At 46.3% G+C, this 27,298-nt stretch overlaps 2 protein-coding genes and 1 long non-coding RNA gene across 4 annotated transcripts in view; 1 reads left to right on the forward strand and 2 right to left on the reverse strand.

Moving 5' to 3' along the window:
* Positions 1–2,311, forward strand: part of antxr1c (ANTXR cell adhesion molecule 1c) — a 104,665-nt gene extending 102,354 nt beyond the window's left edge. For both annotated transcript variants that reach the window (XM_079492759.1, XM_079492760.1), the window contains exon 18: positions 1,513–2,311. In XM_079492759.1, the coding sequence (XP_079348885.1) occupies positions 1,513–1,794 (282 nt within the window). In that variant the 3' untranslated portion in view covers positions 1,795–2,311. The remainder of the gene's footprint in view (positions 1–1,512) is intronic.
* The window catches only part of vps35l (VPS35 endosomal protein sorting factor like), a gene marked incomplete at its 3' end in the record, with an annotated part of 249,115 nt that overhangs the window by 117,006 nt on the left and 104,811 nt on the right, over positions 1–27,298 (reverse strand). The window lies entirely within an intron of this gene.
* On the reverse strand, positions 4,348–6,578 carry LOC306914672. The gene is made up of 2 exons (XR_013788733.1): positions 4,983–6,578; positions 4,348–4,567 (listed from the first exon to the last, which is right to left on the reverse strand). It is a non-coding gene; the product is annotated as an uncharacterized lncRNA (long non-coding RNA).

Consider the following 27,298-nt stretch of genomic DNA (forward strand, 5'->3'; position numbering starts at 1 on the left):
TCAGTCTGACACACAGACTCTCCCGGTCGGCGGTGGCTCAGGGGTAGAGTGTCTGGATGGTAACCGTAAGGTTGCCAGTTCGAACCCGGGCTCCCCCAGAGTTACTGTCGAAGTGTCCTTGAGCAAGACACTGAACCCCTAATTGCTCCCGATGTGCTAGTTGGTGCCTTGCATGGTTTCCGCTACCATCGGTGTATGAATGGGTGAATGTAATGCACAATCTCTGTAAAGCGCCTTGGATAAAGGCGCTATATAAATGCACCATTTACCATTTACCATTTACCGGTCAGTCTGACACAAAGACTCTCCCGGTCAGTCTGACATCACATTGCATCATGCTGTCGTGTGGGTATTTATTAAATGACCACCAAAGTTCAAAGTTGATGTTTGGAGCGTCCAGCTAGACTCCAGCGACACCCATTCGTTAATCCACCCCCTCCCTTTTCTCTCTCTCTCTCTCTCTCTCTCTCTCTCTCTCTCTCTCTCTCTCTCTCTCATCTTTCTCTCTCTCCGCCCCTCCCTTTCACTGTGTGCCCATACGGTCCATTACGAGCGTGAGGAGGGAACATGTTGTCATGGTTACAGGGAGAGACAGCGGTGGGACAGTTGGGTTATTTTGAAGTAGTTTCAGCCAGGATTTTACTTGTAATCTCCCACAGCAGCTGGCAGACAGGCAGACAGACAGGCAGACAGGCAGACAGACAGACAGACAGACAGACAGACAGACAGACAGAGCAGGCAGAGCGGCAGAGCGGCAGAGCGGCAGAGCAGGCAGACAGACAGACAGACAGACAGACAGACAGACAGACTTGGTCAGAGATCAACTGTAAAGAGAGGCTTTAACGGTGCTGCCAGTCCTGTCTGATTGCAGGGCTTTTATTTTGAATTGAATTGAATTGAAGATTGCTTTAATTGTCATTTGTGTTCCCATCTGCAAGCAGCTTTAGGAAAAGGAAACTGAACGTTGGTTTCATGTTTATCCTGTTTAAATACAGCAGCAATTCATTAAAGAGTGAAATGTCATCAATAGAGTTCTTCTCATCTATTTTAATATTAATGCATACCTCAGCAAGTTCATATGCTGACTGGAGAATTGAATTGAATTGAATTCTCTTTAATTCACTTTGTCATTCAAGTCTGATATCAGCCACAATGAAATGTAATGCAATATAATGAAATACTAATTCTCTCCCTCGCTCTCTCTCTCTCTCTCTCTCTCTCTCTCTCTCTCTCTCTCTCGCTCTCTCTCTCTCTCTCTCTCCCTCGCTCTCTCTCTCTCTCTCTTTCTTTTTTCTCTCTCTCTCTCTCTCTCTCTCTCTCTCTCTCTCTCTCTGCTCTCTCTCTCGCTCTCTCTCTCTCTCTCTCTCTCTCTCCCTCGCTCTCTCTCTCTCTCTCTTTCTTTTTTCTCTCTCTCTCTCTCTCTCTCTCTCTCTCTCTCTCTCTCTCTCTCTCTCTCTCTCTCCCTCGCTCTCTCTCTTTCTTTCTCTCTCTCTCTCTGTCTCTCTCTCTCAGGGCCGGTGCATCAACTTCACGCGGGTGAAGGACGAGGCAGCCGCGGCAGCCGTGGCCGCCAACAACAACAAGGCCCCGTCCCCCCGCTCCCCCATCCACAACCCTCCCCCGCGGAGCGTCCCTGCCGCGGCCCCCGCCCCCCCTCCCCCTCCGCCCCAGCCGCTCGCCCCGCCCCCCAGGGCGCCGCCCGGCCCCCTGCCGCCCGGCCCGCCCCCGGCCCGCCTCCCACCGGGCCTCCCCTGCCCTCCCCCCTCGCGCCCACCGCCCACCCTGAGACCCTGAGGGAGGGAGGACGGGAGGGACAGAGAGAGAGAGATTGAGAGGGAGGTAGAGAGAGAGAGAGATTTAAATAAATAAAGTGGATAGACACCCTGAGTCCGTATCACCAGACCTCACCATTAGGACTAGTAGATTGGTTTGATTGTTCCTCAGCGTTATTTTTACGATTTATTTTTTATTTTCATGTTTTCTCGCTTCATTTCTTCGCAAGAAGCTGCCCCGGGCGGGGAGCTATGGTAGTTTCCCCCTCCCCTCCTCGTCAACGAACATGCATTACTGAGATAAACATGACGTAATATACCACCTACTGGTCATTGTTAGAGTCCACTGGCAATTTTTTGGCACGCGTAGTTATTGTACAAATTGTATTAGCTATTTTCAAATCAAGGTTATACGTAATACAGTATGCGCATGTAGCATTTATTTAATTTGTCATTTCTTTGGAGAGTAAAAATATCCCTAAGAAGTCGGGGCTTAAACCCATTTTGGGCGGGAACCCCTTTTGGTGTTAGCATCATGTTATGCTTTAGCTATTGAAAAATAGCAGATCTACAAGCTCATAGCGCGCCACCGAGTGGCGCGCTATGAGCTTGTAGGTCTGCTATTTTTTTTAAATTGAAGAACCACTGACATAGAAACATAGCTTTTTCAGAAAACTGTCAGAATGTAGGAAGACATTTTTAGAATCTGATCTCAGGTCAAAATGGGTTAAACGACATTTGATAAATTTAACTTTTGCCGAAGGTGTTGCTCAATGGATCAGATGGACGTGAATATTAAAGGTATCGTGACATTCAAAACAAAAGGTTTTTGTAAATTTGTTTTGTCTGGGGTTTTCTGGCTCAAACAAGTGCTCTGGTTTCCCTGTGGACTGTGATGTAACGGTCCACAAATCCCATATATTACATGACAATTTGCCAGCAGATGTCACTGCTGAGGGATTTTGCCTGTCATTGCCTGCCATTGCAGCTCAAAAACCCCAGGCCACAGACAATCCACTAAAGGAAATACATTTTCAATAATGTTCCAAAGTTCAAGGTTGTGTGGGTGTAAATTAGGTCATAAAAACCTAGAATAAAAAATGGAAAAATAAAAATAAATGGAAATGAATGTCATGAAACCTTTAAGGATCTATTTTTTACTGACATTCTGAAGTGTGCGTAAGCAATAAAAAAACCTGATGGATTTCAGCACGTAGATGGACCCGATGTGCTACACAAACACACACACACACGCAAGGGTTCACTTATAGCATTGAGATGGCGGAGGTTTGTTGCTGGACAGCAGAAGTACAGCTAGAGGTCAAAAAGGTTTATGCCAGAGGATGGAATACTACTGAATTGTTCCCCATCAATGTTCAGAGCCCAGGATAAATATTAGGTCAGGTGTAGGTGGGTCGAGGAGGTGGGCGAGTCGGGGTGGGCACGTGAATCAAGGAGGGGAATAGGCGGTTTATTCGTTGCCAGAGATGGCCGTCAATATTTGGACAATTCATCTTTTTGTATCATCTTCGAGCTGAGAGTGTTTCTGGTTCTGAACACGGAGTTGAAACGTTACATCATGTTTTATAACTGCCCAACAAACAGCACTCTGTCTTATACAGTGAGTGTGTATTGTATAATGACATCTCAGCGCATGAAAAGCATTTGTAACAAAAATGGTTCAGTTTGTAACAATTGTGTGATATGCTTTTTTGTTTAATTTTATTTCATTTGAAATGTCTTTTTTTTAGCGCTTTGTGGATTGGTGCTGTTTGAGGCTTTGGATTCTGTCCTTTGTTGTCTTTACATATAGTTGATTTAAAAAAAAAAACAGATACAGTATATCTATAGAATTAATCTTTGATACCTGTTATGTGCGCACATGGAAAGCGAGAGCAATTTACGACATTGTATCTGTATTTTTTCTGGACTTTTCTTATGACACTATGAAGCGCATCAAATCAAAAACTATACCAAAGATCGGGTTTTTCTAATCGTCTCTCTTTCGTTTTAATTTTTTCCATGCAGTCCCGCGGGGAACTGTGCCGTACGTTGATGACGTTTTATTGTCTTTTCAAAGTGTTCGCGACGGATATCGGTCAGAATTGGAACTGCAGGGCAGTTCAAAGCAGCGTCTAATTTATTTTCTACTCCCCGCCGGTCGTTAGATAGTGGAGAAGGTACTTGAATAATCGACAAGGTGTCCAACGTTGAGACGGACACTGTTACAGAGTTTACAAACACAACATACAACTAGCCGGTATATTATAGTCTTCACGTGGGGACTTTATAAGCCTGGTTATGCTTACGGTGGTCGTGCGGTGGTGGTGTGTACACGGAAAGTAGACCCGTCTTCAAGAGCACAACCCGTTGCGCTGCAATGCGTTGTGGGTTTGTAGATTAGCTATTTTTTGTCGTGTGACTCCCGGCACTCAACCTAAGCATAACTCAGGCATTACAGCACCAGCCTTTCTCAACCTCGCCAGCAACTGTAGAGTTAAAACAAAACAAAACACTGTAGAGTTAAAACAAAACAAAACACTGTAGAGTTAAAACAAAACAAAACACTGTAGAGTTAAAGAAGAAGAAGGAAAAAAACAACTCTGTGCTACGCTACAGATATGATCTTACTCTACTGGAAATTCAATGAACCTAGAAATGGTGAATATTATAAACTTGTATGATATAAATTGTATCTATAGGCCTAATGGATGAAATGCAGCTTGATGGCTAAACGTTGCACGTTGAGCAATTTGAGTAATTAGCATAATATATGTGACCATACCATTAACAACCTATATAAGGCAAAAATAATAATAATCATTCTTTAAGTATATGTAATGTGTCAAACTAGGGGCGTTCATGATTCTGAACCCATTCCAAGCATTAGTTTTACACAAACACAAACACTCCTTGGGCTAAAAGCGGCCATAGCCACTTGCCCAAATGTGCTGACCTCATGGCCTGCAACTTTTAACAACCAAGCTTAATCTCACCTGCTAAGCCTATAGATGACATTTGAATCATAAAAGTTTATAACTAAACAACATTTCTGGGTCTACACTGTAGACTCATGGAAGCCCCCATACTGTAGACTCTACAGTATTGGGGCTTCCATGAGACTATCGCCTCATCAGAAGAATGGGATTTAGTTTCAAGTCTATCTTTAATGACACTGTGTTTTCTGGGAATGTTTTGTCGAATAGCTACAGAATAATACGTGATAATAATTTTGATATAAAATTCCAAGTTAACATCAAGCTTGCAATAATGAGCCTGCAGGTTCAAATTCAAGAAAGTTACACCTTTGACAAGACAAGAGTAGTATAAAAAATGTGTCCATTACCCAAATCATGTAGAGGTTGAGAAATGCTGGTATTTATTTGTTCTAAAGCCAGTGCCTTCTGAAAATATTCATTTTGTTTGATACTTTTATATGTATTTCTTTGTAAAACCGTATCGTTCAATTGTGTCCTGCTATATTCATGTCATACAGTACTGCTTAAAACGGTTGCAGATCTAAAGTGTATAGACTTATTGTTTGGCCAATGCCTTTCCAACAAACAACAGTTGTGGGCATGAAAGTAAATGACATAATGGGATATGCTTTTAAAAAGTTATGAATTATCACATTTAATTTTATAGTGCTTAACGAAGTCTCTGTGTTTATCTCTGTATACGGGATAAAACGGTTATAAACGGTTTACAATGAGTATAGCCGATGAAGAAGTCTCACTTTGTTCTCTGCAATATGAACCCTATTTTGGGGCGTTTGGGAGAATTTGGGTCTTTTTAAATCTTTTCACAAAAATGTAAAGATTGGGGGTTTTTTTCCGCAAGGAAACATAAAAGGGAAACCAGATCTAGCTATTTTGTCTTACAACAAACATATAAGGCTTAAATTGTGGCTTAAAATCTGGTTGTGAGATTACGGAACTAATCTGGTCTCTTTGTACTGTACGAGAGAGCAGGGACGTGCAGAGAGTGAAATCCCCTAAGAGGGCACTTTTGGACAAAAAAAAGCAGATCTACAAGCTCACAACGCGTCGCGCTGCAACGCGTTGAGAGCTTGTAGATCAGCTATTTTCGGGCTGCAACACAGCACTATTTAGCTAGTGGAGATCGATGCGGTGTAACGACATGGATTTCTAAACAAATTAGTTCAACGCAAAATGCTGCGTTCCAAGTTCAGGAGACTATGGAGAAAAAAATCCATTCTCCTGAATGCTGCCTTCCAGCATGGCATGGAAAGGAGTAGAGGCATTTCTTCCACCATAGTAAATGCTGCATTCCTGGTCCGGAAAGGGCAGTTGCTTTACAGACGGGTAAAAGGGCAGGGGCTGAAGCCCCCTTTGATGTCTATGTGTTCAGTGCACGTCCCTGAGAGAGAATGTTCTATTCACCTTTTTCCTATAGGCTGTGTGTGCTCCACTTCCTGTCGATTTGATCCAATGAAATCCAATGAAACTGGTCAGATGACCAATGATGTCCAATGAAATCGACAGGAAGTGGAGCACACACAGCCTAGGAAAAAGGTGAATACAGCACTAGTGCAGCGCAGATACGGGGCGGTAGATGCATGAAGGGAAACTTCTATTATGAAGGTACATATTTCTGAGATCTGGATGTGAGACCTATATTATTTTATCACTCCTGAGCTGAAAGCTCTCAGATGTTTTGATGTTAATCAGTTGGTTTTATGATATTAGCAGCAGTACAGCTGGACACAGATTATGGAAATAATTTTTCTGTCATTGTTTGACATGACTTTGTTTTTTACAGTCTCAATAAAGGTTGACTTCCAAGCTTCTATACCCAAGAGTACTGTGTGTGTGTGTGTGTGTGTGTGTGTGTGTGTGTGTGTGTGTGTGTGTGTGTGTGTGTGTGTGTGTGTGTGTGTGTGCGCGCGCGCGCGTGCGTGTGTGCGCGCGCGTGCGTGTGTGCGCGCGTGCGTGTGTGCGCGCGTGCGTGTGTGTGAAATAGCAGATCCATCCATCTTCAACCGCTTATCCGTAGTCAGGTCGCGGGGGCAACAGCTCCACCAGTATGCTCCAGACTTCCCTCTCCAGAGTAACATTAGTAACTAGTTTATTAGTATAGTGTTTATTAGTATAGTGTTTTATTAGTATAGTGTTTATTAGTATAGTGCTTATTAGTATAGTGTTTTATTAGTATAGTGTTTATTAGTATAGTGTTCCTGGGCTCTCCTCGGTGACGCGCAAGAGTGAGACGTCATCGAAAAACTCCCTCCTCTGTTTAGCTGATGAAAACGAAAATCTTAAAACGTTTATAACTCTCGATCTAAATCATCCCGTCTTTTTCTGAAAAAGATCCTGTGTTAGACGGCGCTCCGCGGTCCAGTCGCTAGTCTCGATAGATTTATTCTTGTCTCCCGTTGTTGTCGATCGACTCTAGAGTGCTGTGGCTATTGTTAGCTGCTACACAACATCATGAACTTCCGCCGGTCCGTCCGGAAAAGGCGTCCGTGTTTATAAATCGACTGGACGCATGAATGTAATGGATTAAATAGTTCCGGGCAATTAAAGTGTTAATGATGGCCTGTATTTAGTTTTTGTCTTTTTCTCTGTTTAAGGTTTTCAACCTATACTATACTATACTATACTATACTATACTATAGTACTACTGTAATGTACTACTTGCCAACTACTGTATGTACACATGTATGTATCACCATACTCTACAATGTAGAGTCTACATATCGGTTAAAATAATGTTTTATTCAATTTACGTGTTGCAGCTTTAGTGACGCAGGTCAGGATTATCTGTTTAAAAGGGTTTTGAGCTCACTTTCACCTCTGTCCAATTCCAGGCCACCGTTTCGGTTTGGTCACCTCATCACATATAAACCTGGAGTATGAATACAGGCCTTTTTACTCTTCTCAAGTTTTGGCCCCTCTGCGTTTGGATGACGGACATGTTTTCCCAGAATCCTGACCTCATGAATTCTAAAATACAGTACTAGCTGTTGAGGTACTTTTATCCCCATGCATTTATTTATGACCTGGGATTTGAACCCGTGTCCTTCTGGTCACGAGGCCAAACCTCTTAGACAGCCACCACCACCACCCACACGACGGAAAACCAAATGACAGAGACCAGAGGACAGACAGACAGACAGACAGACAGACAGACAGACAGACAGGGAACTGTCGATTCTACTCCGGCTCCGAGACATTCAAAGAAATTAGAGAAACGGTTGGATGGCACTTACACCCGCCTTCTAATGAGAGCGCAAAATCTCTCTTGGAAGAGCCACCCATCGACTTATTTAATATTCGGCAACCTTCCCCGTGTTTCTTCACTGGTCCGATCCAGAAGAACACAGTTTGCCGGCCACTGCTACAGAGCTGAATATGAGGTTATATCTTCCCTCTGGAGTCCTGCCTCAAAGCAGACCAGAGGTAGAAAACTGTCGCTCCCTGATGTCATCGCTATAGGGACACACAGGCATCATGATGTAAGCAGGAACTGGGGATGGCAATGAAGGACCGGAAAGTCTGGCGTGGCATTGTGAAATCCATGATCTCGACCGCGGTCGAAAAATGATGACCTGTGATGATGATGAAGGACAGAAGAGTGACGTCTCACTCTTTTGGGATTGTTAATCAATACTATTTCTGCAGACCACAATGCAAACTGTAAAGCCTGACGTATGGCACACTGATTACGACAGGGTTGGGTGTCGAATAACAGCCCAAATATACAAGCTAACGTTTTTTATTTACTTTTCATTTTACTTATTTCTTGTGTATACTGGTAACCATTATGAGGGATCTCACCTAAAATAATAAGTATAATGAGTTGAACATAGTATCAAACCTAAGACAAAACAAACAAGTAACGAGTGTGAAACTGCGTGTGTGCGTGCCTGCCTGCGTGCACGTCTGTTCGTGTATAGACCAATTCAGAAACGGGTCTCATGGTCGCAGGCAACGTATTTCCTGTAGGCGGAGACGACATATCTGCGGTTTCCCCGCACCACCTCCTACTACAGTGAATGGAAAAGTGACTGATGTTAGTCTGCCTCAAAAGTCACTCTTTAATCTGCTTTTTACTAACACTAACATTACAAAGATGCCCAGAACATCGGGATGAACCTTTGTAGTTTATGGCTGCTCCAACAGTAGTGGCAACATTCAAAAGAAAAAAAAAACGGAATGTCAAAATATCTACCGCGGTGGCTGAGACCAGAGCCATATAGTAATGGTTGAGACAAAGCACTGAAAGGTCCTGAAAGATACATAACGTCAGTCTTACCCAATACCCAATCTTTCTGTTTTAGGAACACAAGGCTGCTGTACTTTATACCTCATACTTTAATGCTTAGTATTATGTGGTAGAAGCAAGTGGAGAGGCTTGATCCATCAGGCTGGCCCTCAATCTAGGTCTAAAGTTACTGAGTGAGGAGTTGGCAATAAAGTCTGTGAACGTGCGTACTGTGAGCTTGCAGCTCGACAGTTTCTGACGTGCGACACCGACCGTCGTGCGACGGGATCATAAAAATTAGGCTTAAAAGAGTCACGGCCCCGGCCACCAGACAAACAACACATTTCACACAAGCTATACAACGAACAACACATCCTGTTTGTCGCTAATTGCAGTATAGGCTGCATTGAAGTGGTGTTGGACCGTAATGAGTGAGAACAACAACCACTCATTGAAGTGGAGTTGAACCGTAAGGAGTGAGAACAACAACCACTCATGATGGGAACAAGAGAATTACAAGTTAAACAACACCCCCCCCCCCCCCCCCCCACCCCCCCCCCCCACACACACAACACACACACACCAGCCTCTCACAGTTGTGAAGAGAAGAGTTAAAAATACATGGCATCTGGGTGGCATACAGAGGTAAAGCATCTGCAGAGACCCGGGTTCAATAGAGGCCATGGAGGCCATTTTCAGCCCATGAGGACCCCCTGGCTGAGAGAGAGAGATGAAGCAGGGAGCCCATGAGGACCCCCTGGCTGAGAGAGAGAGAGATGAAGCAGGGAGCCCATGAGGACCCCCTGGCTGAGAGAGAGAGAGATGAAGCAGGGAGCCCATGAGGACCCCCTGCCTGAGAGAGAGAGAGATGAAGCAGGGAGCCCATGAGGACCCCCTGGCTGAGAGAGAGAGAGATGAAGCAGGGAGCCCATGAGGACCCCCTGGCTGAGAGAGAGAGAGATGAAGCAGGGAGCCCATGAGGACCCCCTGGCTGAGAGAGAGAGAGATGAAGCAGGGAGCCCATGAGGACCCCCTGGCTGAGAGAGAGAGAGATGAAGCAGGGAGCCCATGAGGACCCCCTGGCTGAGAGAGAGAGAGATGAAGCAGGGAGCCCATGCATGAGGACCCCCTGGCTGAGAGAGAGAGAGATGAAGCAGGGAGCCCATGAGGACCCCCTGGCTGAGAGAGAGAGAGATGAAGCAGGGAGCCCATGAGGACCCCCTGGCTGAGAGAGAGAGAGATGAAGCAGGGAGCCCATGAGGACCCCCTGGCTGAGAGAGAGAGAGAGAGAGATGAAGCAGGGAGCCCATGAGGACCCCCTGGCTGAGAGAGAGAGAGAGAGAGATGAAGCAGGGATCCCCATATTGTTTGAAATTGTGTTGCGGTTTAAAAATGTTCATAGATCGGACCTTGGCTGGTTCAAATTCAGAACAAAAACTAACAGGTCCATTTGGTTCCATTTGTACACTCTCAAGAGTTAAATTAATATAGGTTTAACTATATAATATAAATTGGGGTCCCACAGTTGAAATGCCATTAAATGGGGGTCTGTAGACTAATGTGTGTCAAACTGGGGGTCCTTGAAATTAAAATGGTTGAGAATCACTGCTAGAGCCATACAATTCCTCCCTTATGGGGGCATATCCCTGGCATATCTTTTCCAATGTGGGGGTCCTTGACATGAAACAGTTTGGGAACCAGTGCTCTGTACCCTCCTCCCCAGACCAGACCAGACCAGACCAGAGGGTGGCAGAACCACATGGTACCCATGAGGCTAATTGGCAAACACTAAATCCATGTTATTATTATTTTATAAAGTGGAAGAAAATACTGTCATGAACTGTTGTTTTTATTATGCAGTGATGTCCTAGTGTTTCCTGTCTGCTCTAATGTTTGCTACCAGTCTTGTCTCACCAGTCTGTAATTGCAATTCTTCTCCACCTGTGTCCTGTTAAGCAGTAAGCACTAACCACACCAAATGGGTCACCATCTTAGAGTATATATGAATAGAGACGGCACCCGGAGGAAACCCTGAGGCGAAATGGACATAATGGCCGAATTTGGTATTGCAGCGTGGGCCCAAACACATGAACGTGCTGGTCCGTTGACTATCATTGTGCACGTTCACGATGCCACGTGAACGCTGTTTCATACGTGAACGCACGTGCAATGCAATACACGCGTGCAATGATAGTCAACGGCAGCGCGTTCATGTGTTTTGGCCCAATCCATCCCAGAATGCACTCTGTTCCTACCCGGAAGGAGTGAAATCGCCTCATGCGCTTTAGAGCAACATAATGCAAGTGGATGGGAGGAGAACTCGGGTGCCGTCTCTATTCATATATACTCTAAGGTCACCATGCAACTCCTTGGTTCCAACTCCAAACGGTTGCAAGGAGTTCATGCTAAAACCGTCTCGACCCTTTGGTGTGGGTTGGGCATTGAATTCCATGCGTTGAATCACTAGTGTCAACGTCGGTCAACATGCAACAAGACATATCACACTGCAGGGACAACGCTAAAACCATCTTGACCCTTTGGTGTGGTTAGGGCTTTAGTCGCCCAGCCAATCCCTGTGTTAATTGTTAATTCTGTTCACCTGTGTATTGTTATCCCTGTGTCTACTTAAACCCTCAGTTATTTGTGTTCCCTCCCTGCTTGAGTACAGACGTTTGTTATGGTGTCCTGTTCCCGTTCTGTTCACCCAGTGTTTTCACTTTTCATAAATAATTGCATTTGACCTTCTCTGCTCCTGCCTGTCTGTTCAGCATTTTGGGTCCTATATAGGCCTACTTGTCTTGAGTCGCACCGCACTGTGACAGAGACGATACCATTTTCTCTTTCACAGTTGCCAGCACATTCCAAGGCCCAATTTCAAAAGCACAAACAAAACATGAATCCTCTTTGTTATAAGTTGCGGTGCAGAGAAGTGACGTACAGTAGGACCATAACGAGAATGGGAACGTGAGAAACACAACAGCTGAGCTTACTGTAGCATGGTGCGTTCACAACAGCTGAGCTTACTGTAGCATGGCGCGTTCACAACAGCTGAGCTTACTGTAGCATGGCGCGTTCACAACAGCTGAGCTTACTGTAGCATGGCGCGTTCACAACAGCTGAGCTTACTGTAGCATGGCGCGTTCACAACAGCTGAGCTTACTGTAGCATGGCGCGTTCACAACAGCTGAGCTTACTGTAGCATGGCGCGTTCACAACAGCTGAGCTTACTGTAGCATGGCGCGTTCACAACAGCTGAGCTTACTGTAGCATGGCGCATTCACAACAGCTGAGCTTACTGTAGCATGGCGCGTTCACAACAGCTGAGCTTACTGTAGCATGGCGCGTTCACAACAGCTGAGCTTACTGTAGCATGGCGCGTTCACAACAGCTGAGCTTACTGTAGCATGGCGCGTTCACAACAGCTGAGCTTACTGTAGCATGGCGCGTTCACAACAGCTGAGCTTACTGTAGCATGGCGCGTTCACAACAGCTGAGCTTACTGTAGCATGGCGCGTTCACAACAGCTGAGCTTACTGTAGCATGGCGCGTTCACAACAGCTGAGCTTACTGTAGCATGGCGCGTTCACAACAGCTGAGCTTACTGTAGCATGGCGCGTTTGCTTACTGTAGCATGGCGCGTTACTGAGCTTACTGTAGCATGGCGCGTTCACAACAGCTGAGCTTACTGTAGCATGGCGCGTTTGCTTACTGTAGCATGGCGCGTTACTGAGCTTACTGTAGCATGGCGCGTTCACAACAGCTGAGCTTACTGTAGCATGGCGCGTTTGCTTACTGTAGCATGGCGTGTTACTGTAGCATGGCGTGTTACTGTAGCATGGCGTGTTACTGTAGCATGGCGTGTTACTGTAGCATGGCGTGTTACTGTAGCATGGCGTGTTACTGTAGCATGGCGCGTTAGCTTACTGTAGCATGGCGTGTTACTGTAGCATGGCGTGTTCGCGTAAGAGTGCATCAGTGCAAACACTTGTTTGATGAGCCCACAACACACTGCATTTAAATGTCTATGTGTGTCCCTGTGTCCGTCTGTCTGTCCCTGCCTATGTCTGTCCGTTTAGAGTATAGGACCTATTGACCCCTTACGACCTATTGACCCATTGGCCACTGTAACGCACGCACGCACGCACGCACGCACGCACGCACAGTAACTATAACAATAAAAGTATAGTTGCACTGCTCAGTTTGCACGTGTGTAAACTTTTGAGGGGCGCTAGCCCCTCCTATGTCTATAGCTTTGAGGGTTTGTGCTAACACCAACATTGTCCTAACACAAACATTGAATGCCATTGACAGTGAATGGCCAGCTTTGAGTCACAAACAGTGATGACGAAGGTGAGGACGCAAATTCTGATTGGCCGGAATGAGATGATGCATGATGACCTGGTGGTTCCCAAACCATTTCATGTCAAGGACCCCCAAATTGACACTAATTAGTCGGCGGACCCCCATTTGAAAAGATAAATATGCCAGGGACCCCCACAAGAGAAGGTTTTTACGGCTCTAGCAGTGATTCTCAACCCGTTTAATTTCAAGGACCCCCAGTTTGACATGCACTAGTCTAAGGACCCCCATTTAATGGCATTTCTATCTCTGGGACCCCTACTCTCAGAGTTACAGACCCATAAGGTTCTGGATCCAAACTATCATTTAGCTCTCTCTCTCTCTCTCTCTCTCTCTCTCTCTCTCTCTCTCTCTCTCTCTCTCTCTCTCTCTCTCTCTCTCTCTCTCTCTCTCTCTCTCTCTCTCTCTCTCTCTCTCTCTCTCTCTCTCTCTCTCTCTCCAGGGTTCAGAGAGGAATGTGCTGATGGCGGAGTGTTTCATCGTGGTCTCACATAACAGCCCAGACTGCACCTCCCTGACACACACACACACACACACACACACACACACACACACACACACACACACACACACACACACACACACACACACACACACACACACGCACACAGTCACACACGCACGCAGTCACACACGCAGTGCAACTCAGAGATGCACACAGATGTAGGCTACATAAACATTCACGCAGAGGGAAAGAAAAAGACGCACGCACACACAGCGCTGGTATTTTGTAATTATTTTTGCCTGTATTTTGATGCCCCTTATGTATCCATGGTAACGTGTGCGTGCGTGCGCGCGTGCGTGCGTGCGTGCGTGCGTGCGTGCGTGTACACAGTGCTGGGTGGATGGAAAGCTGTCTGGTAAGCACGGCCGTGGTTTTTCTGTGCAGTTCCAAAGCGTCGTTTATAGGAGCAGAACTGGCCGTTTCACATCCTATACACTCTGCTGTTGACAGCATGAGAGCATTCACGGTGACGTCGGTGCCACAGTATTTAGCAGAGCTTGGGCAGAGTCACGGTGACGTCGGTGCCACAGTATTTAGCAGAGCTTGGGCAGAGTCACTGTGAGTAGGTCCCGAGTCAAGTCCTGTAAATGTTGCGTTTCAACTCCCAAACGAGTCCTGGAGAGCCGGTTCGACCGGAAATCAACCGATAATTCCCGGTAGGTATTACGCCGATCTTATCTAGTCGATCGGACCTACTGCATGTAGTCTGGAGCCTATTGACTGCGAAAGGCGTTAATGACACGTTAACCGATCTTATCGGCCTACTGGACAGTGGACATGCTGGGAGCCTGCTGAAAATGACAAGCCAGTGAAGCCACCTCATACCCTCACCTAAACATAACCGCAAGCATGTCGCATCGCGGTCCCAATATTAACGCATGTTCGCCAACCTTAATCCTGTCGTTTTCCGGGTTTTCGTTTTATCAATCGGCAGAGAATGCAATCATACTGATCCGAAGTGATCACTGATAAACGGGTGTCCTAGACTTGCACAAATGGTTGAGACAAAGGCACCTCCCGTCCGCCAGTCACCCCACACCTCCATATATGGTCCCGCCTCGTGACATCACGCCTCGTGCCACCATGTATGGCCATCTCCGTATATGAAGATCACGACACTGACCTCATCTAACCCTGGATAACCATACATGGAGAAGACGGATCATGGTGTGCGGAATGGTCAAGGACAAGGACACCCACATTTGATTTGGGCAAGGACCCCATCTACCGATATGCACCAAGTCTCTGTGTACGTGTGTACGTACGTCTGAAATCCACATAACTCGAGAACCGTTTGCCGCACCGAATTTGCCCCCCCCCCCCCCCCCCCCACACAGGGAGTGCAGTGCCCGGTGTCGAGTCGGTCGGACCCACGGTTGTCCAGAACCGCCACACAAGGCCTCTGCCCGGGCTCTGGACAGAGGGCCCCCTGCCCAGGGGCCATATATGGAGCTGGCCTGTTCTGACATCATTCTGACGTCTGCAAAGACTTCATATATGGTCATGCCTGACAAAGAACTCCATATATGGGCAAATATGGGCATAAAAAGGACATAATATCTGGGTGGGGCGTGCATTTCCAACTTGTATCATTCCAAGTAGGCCAGTGCCCAGTGGGCACCGCTCTAGTATGAAAGAATCACACCCCTGTGAAGTGAGGGGCGCTAATATAATATAATCTAAACTCATGTTGATTAGTGATGTAATGGTGATGTAAATCAAACGGTGCCAACACAAACATTAAATGCCATTAACAATAAAGAGACAATATGACGTAAGTTTTCCCTTCATTGTCAATGCCGTTTATTAAACAAACAATGAACTAAAGACAAACATTAAACCTGTATATAAGAGGGGCTGGCGCCCCTCAAAAACAAGGTTTGTTCAGGTGCACTGCAGTGGCACCTGCACAAATCGTGGTTGCTATGCTTGCAAGCATGGCAATGGTTTGTCTTGTGTGCAACATTAGACCATATCTATGCTCAGCCTATATAAAGATTATTTTAGGAATCTTCTTATTACCTGTGATCGGTAGCGACGCATAGTGTCACACAAAGAGAGAGCTAGGATAAGATAGAGATCAGAGGGGAGAGAGAACCGAGAAAGAAGAGATCATAAGAGGCCAACTCTTTCAGCTCCTGTCTTCTGCTGTTGGCCCTCCACCATCAGAACGTGAAGAGCCGCCACGGTGACCTCTACTGCCACGGTGACCTCTACTGCCACGGTGACATCTACCACGGTGACCTCTACCACGGTGACCTCTACCGTCTACCACAGTGACCTCTACCAAGGTGACCTCTACCGTCAAATCATGAATGGGCGTCCAGCGATGAATGGACAAATCCTCCCTAGCTCTGTGACCAGCAGAGAAGACACAGACGAACACAGATCTCATCGACGGCCTGCCAAGACTTTAACCCATGCAGAGGGAGTAAACGCACCGGATGACCTACACTGCAGGAAAGAAAAAAGCCATCTGTACACAGTGTGACAAGGGTTTCAGTGATTTAAGTGTACTTAAGAGACACCAGCGTATCCATACAGGAGAAAAACCTTACCACTGTAAACAATGTGACAAGAGCTTCGTTGAGTCAGGTCACTTGAAGAATCACCAGCGTATCCATACTGGAGAAAAACCTTACCACTGTAAACAATGTGACAAGAGCTTCGTTGAGTCAGGTCACTTGAAGAATCACCAGCGTATCCATACTGGAGAAAAACCTTACCACTGTAAACAATGTGACAAGAGTTTCAGTGTGTTAGGAAGTCTCAGGAAACACCAGCGTATCCATACTGGAGAAAAACCTTACCACTGTAAACAATGTGACAAGAGTTTCAGTGTGTTAGGAAGTCTCAGGAGACACCAGAGTGTCCATACTGGAGAAAGACCTTACCACTGCAAACAATGTGACAAGAGCTTCGTTGAGTCATGTCACTTGAAGACACACCAGCGTCTCCACACTGGAGAAAAACCTTACCACTGTAAACAATGTGGCAAGGGTTTCAGTGATTTAAGTGGACTTGAGAGACACCAGCGTATCCATACAGGAGAAAAACCTTACCACTGTAAACAATGTGGCAAGGGTTTCAGTGATTTAAGTGTACTTAAGAAACACCAGCGTATCCACACTGGAGAAAAACCTTTCTTCTGTAATCAATGTGAGAAGAGTTTCAATGATTTAGGTCATCTTAAGATACACCAGCGTGTCCATACTGGAGAAAAACCATTCCACTGTAATCAATGTGGCAAGAGTTTCAGAGTGTTAGATGCATTTAAGACACACCAGCATGTCCATACTGGAGAAAAACCTTACCACTGTAAACAATGTAACAAGAGTTTCAGTGTGTTAGGAAGTCTCAGGAAACACCAGCGTGTCCATACTGGAGAAAAACCTTACCACTGCAAACAATGTGACAAGAGTTTCAGTGAGTCAGGAAGTCTCAGGAAACACCAGCGTATCCATACTGGAGAAAAACCTTACCACTGTAAACAATGTGACAAGAGCTTTGTTGAGTCAGGTCACTTGAAGACACACCAGCGTATCCATACTGGAGAAAAAACCATACCACTGTGAACAATGTGAGTTTCAGTGTGTCCACACAGGGGAAAAAAAGGGATAAACATACAGAATGTCAGAACAGGTTCTTACATATATACTATGGTGTCTCGATGGTAATACTGCGCCCAGCAGGTAAGAGCGCCCCCCCGGAGCATGGAAGAGGCAGAGAGAAAGCAGGAGAGCGCGTCAGCCACTGGGTGCGGCCATAGAAGGGAGATACGTACCTCGTTACCTATACTTGATCAGCTGGGATGCGCGGCACCTTCATTCACCTGCTAGGAGGGACCCACCCACAGTATAAAAGCCATCTCTCTCTGCCTATCAGTACAGATCCATTCTCCGGGAGGTGAGGCAGCGCGCATACTGGGCATGTTGGGCGTTGGGTCGAACACCACTTCATTTCACGTTACATTCTATGCAACATTAGTGAAATGTGAATACTCACCCTGTTGTCCTTTCATCCTCCTATAGGTTTCCACCGGGCATACTCTACCTGGCACGTTCCAAAGAGCGTGCAACCTATGCAAGGAACAAGTGTATAAATACCATGGGCAACCTACCGGAGTACAAGCATATGGAAAAGGAGTAATACTACTGCCCCAGTACACAGCCAACACAGCCAACACTACAATACACTACAAGATCTAAAGATCTTGTAGTGTATTGCCACCCTATACGTAATCCAATGGCAGGTGTGGAGAATTCAGCAGGTGTGGGCTGCATGGGGTTGCCATGGCAACCAATTGGCCAGGCAACTGCGCTCCTTGTGTTGGTGTGGACTTGTGGACTTCAAGACTTGCGTGGGGTACTATGTAAACTCTCCATTTCTATTTCCCAGCCATTCAGTTGCATATTGTTTTGTTTTTTTTCTTTTACTTTACTTTTTTACATACTGGTCTGACTCTGGCCTATTATGTTTCAACAGAGTTCTGGGAGGACATACAATGAGTTTACTGTTGACTTTTAACGGCCTGGCACCTGAATATTTATCAGACCTCCTGGAACCACATGTGCCGGTCCATCCGCTCCTTGAGGTCCTCCAATTTAGCCCTTCTAGTGGTCCCTAAAACTAATCTGTGACCAAGGGCCACAGGGCCTTTGCAACCAGGGCCCCTAGGCTCTGGAACAAACTCCCTCTTGACCTCAGGGTTGCTAGTTCCCTCACAATTTTCAAAACAAAATTAAAGACACATCTATATAGAGAGGCCTTTTGAACCCGCAGCACTTGAAACCCTGATAGCATTGTTGCTTAATTTTGTCTGTAATTGATGTGTGTGACTGCTTGATTGTTTTATTTTCTGTTGTTAAGCACTTTGGAACATTGTTCAAAAAGGTGATACTGTATATAAATAAAGTGTATTATTATTATTATTATTATTACAGAGAAGGTTACCCACTTACCAGCATTATTGAGCAATGCTGGTGGATGATTGTAGATCCTAAGATGGGGGTATAAACAATTTCTCTGTAAAAGGCAGGGGAAAAGCAATGAATAATACAGCTAATTGTGGCGGTCCTTGACAACCACTGATATAGAAACATGGGTTTTTCAGAAAACTGTCCTGATTTGGAAGTCATTTGTAGAATCTGGTCTTTAATGGGCTAGTAAATGGGTCTTTCTTTGGTCAGATGGATGGAATTCATTCCGCTTGGCTGTCAACTCTGACCAGAGAACATGTCTGTCCTGCACGCCTGATTCCTTTGGTCTGAACTGTTGATGATATAATGGTGTGTGTGTGTGTGTGTGTGTGTGTGTGTGTGTGTGTGTGTGTGTGTGTGTGTGTGTGTGTGTGTGTGTGTGTGTGTGTGTGTGGGCTCTGGAAAATCCCTCGTGATCCCAACGTCTTCCATGGAACTGAACTGGCCCCTCCGTTTCATATTATTCACGTTCACACTGCTGCAAACACTGGCAGCTGCGTGCGTGCGTGCGTGCGTGCGTGCGTGCATGCGTGCGTGCGTGCGTGCGTGCGTGCGTGCATGCGCATGCTGACCACGAGCTGATTGCGTAACCGGTGGCGAGCACTACAGAATGTACAGTTCTATTTAGCTTTTTTCTCTTTTTCTTGTTGCTTTTTTACCCTTTTTTCATCCCCAATTCAGTTATGCCAATTACTTCCTCCCCACACACATGCACATTGCTGTGTGTTGTTACTGCTGTTGTATCCTACTGACTCACCTGCCAGTGAGGAGCCCCCACCGGGAGGACCGTCCTAGAGCCTTCGCCCTACTCCTCCCGTGCAGCACTCCCCGCTGACAGGTGCCGTCCTCCCAGCCCGTATATAGGATTGCCTACAGCAACAATTTATCACCCTCCCTGCCCCTCTATTTTCTGTTATTGTGTTAGCCTAATTTGTACTTTGGTACATGCGTGTGTGCGTGCAACCGCACTCATGCGTGTGTGCGTGCAACCGCACTCATGCGCATACTTGTATGTCAGCCATGTGTATGTTGTGCAGTGTGCGCCTGTTGTTAATTTACAGTTACACTGAGATTCCACACATACTACAGTATAACATGCACACACAAACGCACACACACAAACACACACACACACACGCACGCACGCACACACACACACACACACACACACACACACACACACACACACACACACACACACACACACACACACACACACACACACACACCAACAATAACAAGGGCATGGTAACAATTCAACGGCGCAGTTTAAGGTGTCTGAATGTTTTTAATTATAATGCGTGTTCTGTCTCTGGAGGCAAAAGTAATGATCATTAATTAACATATTTCTACACAACGAGACATGAAAACAATGTGCTTGTGCTTGTGCGTGCGTGCGTGCGTGCGTGCGTGTCCATCTATAATTGTAGGTCTACGTGCGTGCATGCGTGTGTGCGTGCGTGTCCATCTATAATTGTAGGTCTACGTGCGTGCGTGCGTGTGTGCGTGCGTGTCCATCTATAATTGTAGGTCTACGTGCGTGCGTGCGTGCGTGCGTGTGTGCGTGCGTTTCCATATATAATTGTAGGTCTACGTGCATGCGTGCGTGTGTGCGTGCGTTTCCATCTATAATTGTAGGTCTACGTGCGTGCGTGTGTGCGTGCGTGTCCATCTATAATTGTATAGGTCTACGTGCGTGCGTGTGTGATCTGCATTGTACTAAAAAACAGCGATGTTTTATTATCAGTGACAGCGTTCAACAAACAAAAAGCACTAAAAGTCATGTTTTCGACTTGGTTGTGCAATGTTTCAAATGCCTGTTGAGTTGTGTCAACGAGAACATGGGACCAGGCTGGCTGGCCCAGGCCCATGTACAGCAGTGGTTCCCAAAGGGGGGTCCGGGGACCCCTAAGGGGAAAAACCTATAGAGGAAAAGAGAAGGGAAGCCGCACACTCATATGCTCCAAAGGATACATTTATTGACGACGGCCAAGGCTCTTCATCTGGTCAAACTCAAGATGTCAGTGATCCACCCACTTAAGTAGACTGACATCTTGAGTTTGACCAGATGAAGAGCCTTGGCTCGAAACGTCGTCAATAAATGTATCCTTTGGAGCATATGAGTGTGCGGCTTCCCTTCTCTTTTCCTATGTTACTTTTTGAACCCAGCACCTCCATGAAGTGATGTGCGTATTTTACTATAGTTTCTGAAAAACCTATAGAAACATAGGTTTTTTCAGAAAACTGTCACAATTACAACATGTGGTGATTTAGGAAACAGAGTGGGGTGAGGACTCCTTTAGGAAACAGTGTGGGGTGAGGACTCCTTTAGGAAACAGAGTGGGGTGAGGACTCCTTTAGGAAACAGAGTGGGGTGAGGACTCCTTTAGGAAACAGAGTGGGGTGAGGATTCCTTTAGGAAACAGAGTGGGGTGAGGACTCCTTTAGGAAACAGAGTGGGGTGAGGACTCCTTTAGGAAACAGAGTGGGGTGAGGACTCCTTTAGGAAACAGAGTGGGGTGAGGACTCCTTTAGGAAACAGAGTGGGGTGAGGACTCCTTTAGGAAACAGAGTGGGGTGAGGACTCCTTTAGGAAACAAAGTGGGGTGAGGACTCCTTTAGGAAACAGAGTGGGGTGAGGACTCCTTTAGGAAACAGAGTGGGGTGAGGACTCCCTTAGGAAACAGAGTGGGGTGAGGACTCCTTTAGGAAACAGAGTGGGGTGAGGACTCCTTTAGGAAACAGAGTGGGGTGAGGACTCCTTTAGGAAACAGAGTGGGGTGAGGACTCCTTTAGGAAACAGAGTGGGGTGAGGACTCCTTTAGGAAACAGAGTGGGGTGAGGACTCCTTTAGGAAACAGAGTGGGGTGAGGATTCCCTTAGGAAACAGAGTGGGGTGAGGACTCCTTTAGGAAACAGAGTGGGGTGAGGACTCCTTTAGGAAACAGAGTGGGGTGAGGACTCCTTTAGGAAACAGAGTGGGGTGAGGACTCCTTTAGGAAACAGAGTGGGGTGAGGACTCCTTTAGGAAACAGAGTGGGGTGAGGACTCCTTTAGGAAACAGAGTGGGGTGAGGACTCCTTTAGGAAACAGTGTGGGGTGAGGACTCCTTTAGGAAACAGAGTGGGGTGAGGACTCCTTTAGGAAACAGAGTGGGGTGAGGACTCCTTTAGGAAACAGAGTGGGGTGAGGACTCCTTTAGGAAACAGAGTGGGGTGAGGACTCCTTTCACGCTGTTTTTGATCCGTGTGTATACGCAGCCATGCAGGCTGCAGCACCACGCAGACAGGCCCCGCTGGGTGTCCCCGGCTGCAGCACCACGCAGACAGGCCCCGCCGGGTGTCCCCGGCTGCAGCACCACGCAGACAGGCCCCGCTGGGTGTCCCCGGCTGCAGCACCACGCAGACAGGCCCCACCGGGTGTCCCCTGCAGCACGCGCAGACGCAGACATGAAGGCCCGCTCTGCTGTGAACAGAATGTCAGTGTGTGATGTTAATGTGGCACCAGGAGAAGCCCTCCTCCACCTCCCCCTCCCTCACTTCCTCTCTCCCGTAGCCCAGAGCCAACACTCAGACCTCCTGGAGCAACTTGTGTGGTACAGACCCCCCCCCCCTTTTCCTCCTCAACTCTACCACTCCCTCCTCCCCTAAATATCATCTCCTATATGCATTATTCTGTTCTCGTCCACTCCTCTCCTCTTCTACTACTGTACACCACGCACGCACGGGTCGCACGCACGCACGCACGCACGCACGCACGCACGCACGCACGCACGCACGCACGCACGCACGCACGCACGCACGCACGCACGGGTCTTACGGTTTATTAAAAACAAACTAGAACTCCATGGGAGTGGGTTATAGGGTCAGTCTCGCTGTTCCTCTTCTCTCACACACAGTCAGTCTCTCACACACACGTACACGTACACGGCACACACACGCACACACTGATCTACACTAATGACATTAAATCACACTTAAGCCTGTAACTAAACAACACTAAATCCACACGGAGCGCGCACACACACACACACACACACACACACACACACACACACACACACACACACACACACACACACACACACACACACACACACACACACACACTGGAGCCCTCACATGTACACAATGCACACTATAACCTCGTACAGTGGGCTGCATTCAGCATTCATACGCACGCCGACGCGACAACCTTCAAATGAGGCCGGCCATTTCCTATCAATTTGGACTTTCTGCGGAATACACAACAAAGCCCTATGGTTCACAGACACGACCGATGGGCAAGGCAGGTCTCACGGATACCGACACGACCGATGGGCAAGGCAGGTCTCACGGATACCGACACGACCGATGGGCAAGGCAGGACTCACGGATACCGACACGACCGATGGGCAAGGCAGGACTCACGGATACAGACACGACCGATGGGCAAGGCAGGTCTCATGGATACCGACACGACCGATGGGCAAGGCAGGACTCACGGATACCGACACGACCGATGGGCAAGGCAGGTCTCATGATACCACGATCCAAACACGACCGATGGGCAAGGCAGGACTCATGATACCACGTTCCAAACACGACCGATGGGCAAGGCAGGACTCATGATACCACGTTCCAAACACGACCGATGGGCAAGGCAGGTCTCACGGATACCGACACGACCGATGGGCAAGGCAGGACTCACGGATACCGACACGACCGATGGGCAAGGCAGGTCTCACGGATACCGACACGACCGATGGGCAAGGCAGGACTCACGGATACCGACACGACCGATGGGCAAGGCAGGTCTCACGGATACCACGATCCAAACAACAAGGCCATTCAAAGTGGTCTGCAGCATCATTTTACCCATTTAGGCCTGACGTCGAAATTTAAAAAAATGTCTTCTAAATCATGACAAATCATGTTTATATATCAGTGGTTCTCAATATGTCATGTCAAGGACCCCAAAAATGATATGTAATAGACCCCCATCTGAAAATGTGCTATTCCAGGGACCCCCCCAGAAGCAAAGATTTTAGATAAAAACGATTTTTCAAAAATAGCAGATGTGCCGTGCTATGAGCTTGTAGATCTGCTATTTTTCAATAGCTAAAGTATAACATAATGCTTAAAACACCAAAAGGGGTTCCCGTACAGAATGGGTTAAGAACATTTATATGAGAAACATTGATATGAGTTATTTATATGCTGCTGCCCTACAAAGCCAAGTGCAGTAACTACATTTTTTTTGGACACACCGACTTATTTGTGTATGTCAAAGGTCAAATTATAGCCTTCATGATTTTTGGAGGGATAAATAATGACCTCAAGAACATCTATGTATAAATGCACCACGTGCGTCTCTGTGTGTACGTCTGTAATCCACATAACTTGAGAACCGTTGGCCTCGCCCACTTCAAATTTGACCACCACGGGGAGTGCAGTGCCCAGGGACATGTCCGTCGGATCGCCGGTTGTCCAGCCTGAACACCCCCCAACGGGCACTGTTATAGTATTTACAATTAGTGTAATATCATTTATTTGGCTGACCAGTTGAAACACTTTTTTTTTTTTTTTAAGATATTTTTTTGGTTTTTGAAGGGACAGACAGTAGGCTGACAGGAAACGGGAGAGAGATGGGGGAAGACATGCAGTAAAGGCCGTGTCGGGCTCGGGAGTCGAACCCGCGGCACACTGCGACTGGATTACCAGTCGGGTGCCCAGACGGTTACGCCACCGCCTGGGCCAAGTTGAAACACTTTTAAACCCAATATCTGCCCATCCCCCCAATCCCCCCCCCCCCCCCCCCCCCCCGAGTTACTCTGAGATGTAGTTTAGTAGAAGTTGGCCTACTATTAGATAGTTACCTTCCTTCCACATTCGGTTCCATTGACACTCTCCAAGTCGCTCGGGAGTCTACCGCGCGGGATAGACTGAACGACTGCATGAAGGGGGATTTCCGCAGTGACCACCACCGTAAACAGGACTAATGCAGGGTCCATGCGAGACAATGGCCTGAAGAGCCTCGCCTCAGAGCATGACCAAGACAGTTGGAGACATGGAGAGACCTGACCACCAGTGACCACAGGATCCTTCCCCCTGGAATTAAGCAACACTGTCAGTCAAATGCAGCCACCGTATGAAGAAATGCCCTGCGGGGACGATTTGGGTTGGCGGTGCAACCTGATAGGACAATGCCTCAGGCTTGTGACAAAAATCACTATTTTCCACTACGATTTGATTGTTGTGAGGTTTGGACCGAAGAATATCTAGGTCACTTCACTTGTAATTATGCTGCTGCTGCTGGTGTGTGTGTGTGTGTGTGTGTGTGTGTGTGTGTGTGTGTGTGTGTGTGTGTGTGTGTGTGTGTGTGTGTGTGTGTGTGTGTGTGTGTGTGTGTGTGTGTGTGTGTGTGTGTGTGTGTGTGTGTGTGTGTGTGTGTGTGAAATCGTTCAACGATTGAGATCATTCAACACCAGGATAGTGTTTTTAAAAAACTCTATGTGACTGACTAGTCACTACCCAGGGCAAGGAAGGACACACAGGGCAGCTTTCTTAAGTAGACTGGTTTATTCCTCTCAGTGCAAGGAATAACATATGACATTTACCGGACAGACGCTCTCTCCCGAGTGTTTGTGGAGATGACTGATTTATCCTGTTGTGCCTTGATCAAGTCCATGATGCACAACAGGTGCGCAGCCACACCCAGCTCTGAGTCCAGTTCTAGTTTGACTCAGGCCAGGTGTGACTGCTTAACTCAGTCATCCTCCATCTCACACACTATTATAGTGTTTTTAAAAAACATTATCCTGGTGTTTTTAAAAAACACTGTCTGGGGTAGCTCTGGTCCATAGCCTTCTACTGCTTCAGTATAAGGCTATGGGTCTTTCAGTTTTAAAGCTCACATCGAAATCAGACCAGCCTCTCCTCTTTTGTGGAAATCTCACAAACGTTTGACCTACTCTTTTAGTTACTACTCTTTAGTTACTCCAATGCGCCCTCTACCGATATTGCCCAGAGAATTACCTCATAGAGAATATTTTTCCTCTGGTGAAAAAAAATCCCTTTCTGGCCAAAAAGTACCGTTTATACGTGTGGTGGGGTGCTCAGAGTGCGTCCACTAAGGAACGTAGGCTTTCTATTGACACAACCCGTCTTTGTATTGGTGAGTAGGTCAAACGTTTGTGAGATTTCCACAAAAGAGAAGAGGCTGGTCTGATTTCGATGTGAGCTTTAAAACTGAAAGACTCATAGCCTTATACTGAAGCAGTAGAAGGCTATGGACCAGAGCTATGTCTTGGGTAACACCATAATAGTGTTTTTTTTAAACACTATTAGGCCTATAGTGTTTTTTAAAAAACACTATTATAGTGTTTTTTAAACTATATCTGTAGTTTTATCCTGTAGTTTTATCCTGTAGTTTTATCCTGTAGTTTTATCCTGTAGTTTTATCATGTAGTTTTATCATGTAGTTTTATCCTGTAGTTTTATCCTATAGTTGTATCATGTAGTTTTATCCTGTAGTTTTATCCTGTAGTTTTATCCTATAGTTGTATCATGTAGTTTTATCATGTAGTTTTATCCTGTAGTTTTATCCTGTAGTTTTATCCTGTAGTTTTATCATGTAGTTTTATCCTGTAGTTTTATCCTGTAGTTTTATCCTATAGTTGTATCATGTAGTTTTATCCTGTAGTTTTATCCTGTAGTTTTATCCTATAGTTGTATCATGTAGTTTTATCCTGTAGTTTTATCCTGTAGTTTTATCCTATAGTTGTATCATGTAGTTTTATCATGTAGTTTTATCCTGTAGTTTTATCCTATAGTTGTATCATGTAGTTTTATCCTGTAGTTTTATCCTGTAGTTTTATCCTGTAGTTTTATCCTATAGTTTTATCCTATAGTTTTATCCTGTAGTTTTATCCTGTAGTTTTATCCTATAGTTGTATCATGTAGTTTTATCCTGTAGTTTTATCCTGTAGTTTTATCCTATAGTTGTATCATGTAGTTTTATCCTGTAGTTTTAAGGCGAAAAAAGGCGAAAATCACTCCGAGACCATGGGCTATAGCCCATGGTCTCGAATGGCATACTATAGCATGCCGTTTTTCATCATTTTTGAGGATTTGAAAAAAAGCCGGAAATCACTCCGAGACCATGGGCTATAGCCCATGGTCTCGGACGGCATACTATAGCATGCCGTTTTTCATCATTTTTGAGCATTTGAAAAAAAGCCGAAGATCACTCCGAGACCATGGGCTATAGCCCATGGTCTCGGACGGCATACTATAGCATGCCGTTTTTCATCATTTTTGAGCATTTGAAAAAAAGCCGAAGATCACTCCGAGACCATGGGCTATAGCCCATGGTCTCGGACGGCATACTATAGCATGCCGTTTTTCATCATTTTTGAGGATTTGAAAAAAAGCCGAAAATCACTCCGAGACCATGGGCTATAGCCCATGGCCTCG

Source organism: Electrona antarctica (genome assembly GCF_951216825.1).
Source record: "Electrona antarctica genome assembly, chromosome: 22".
NCBI lineage: Eukaryota > Metazoa > Chordata > Actinopteri > Myctophiformes > Myctophidae > Electrona > Electrona antarctica.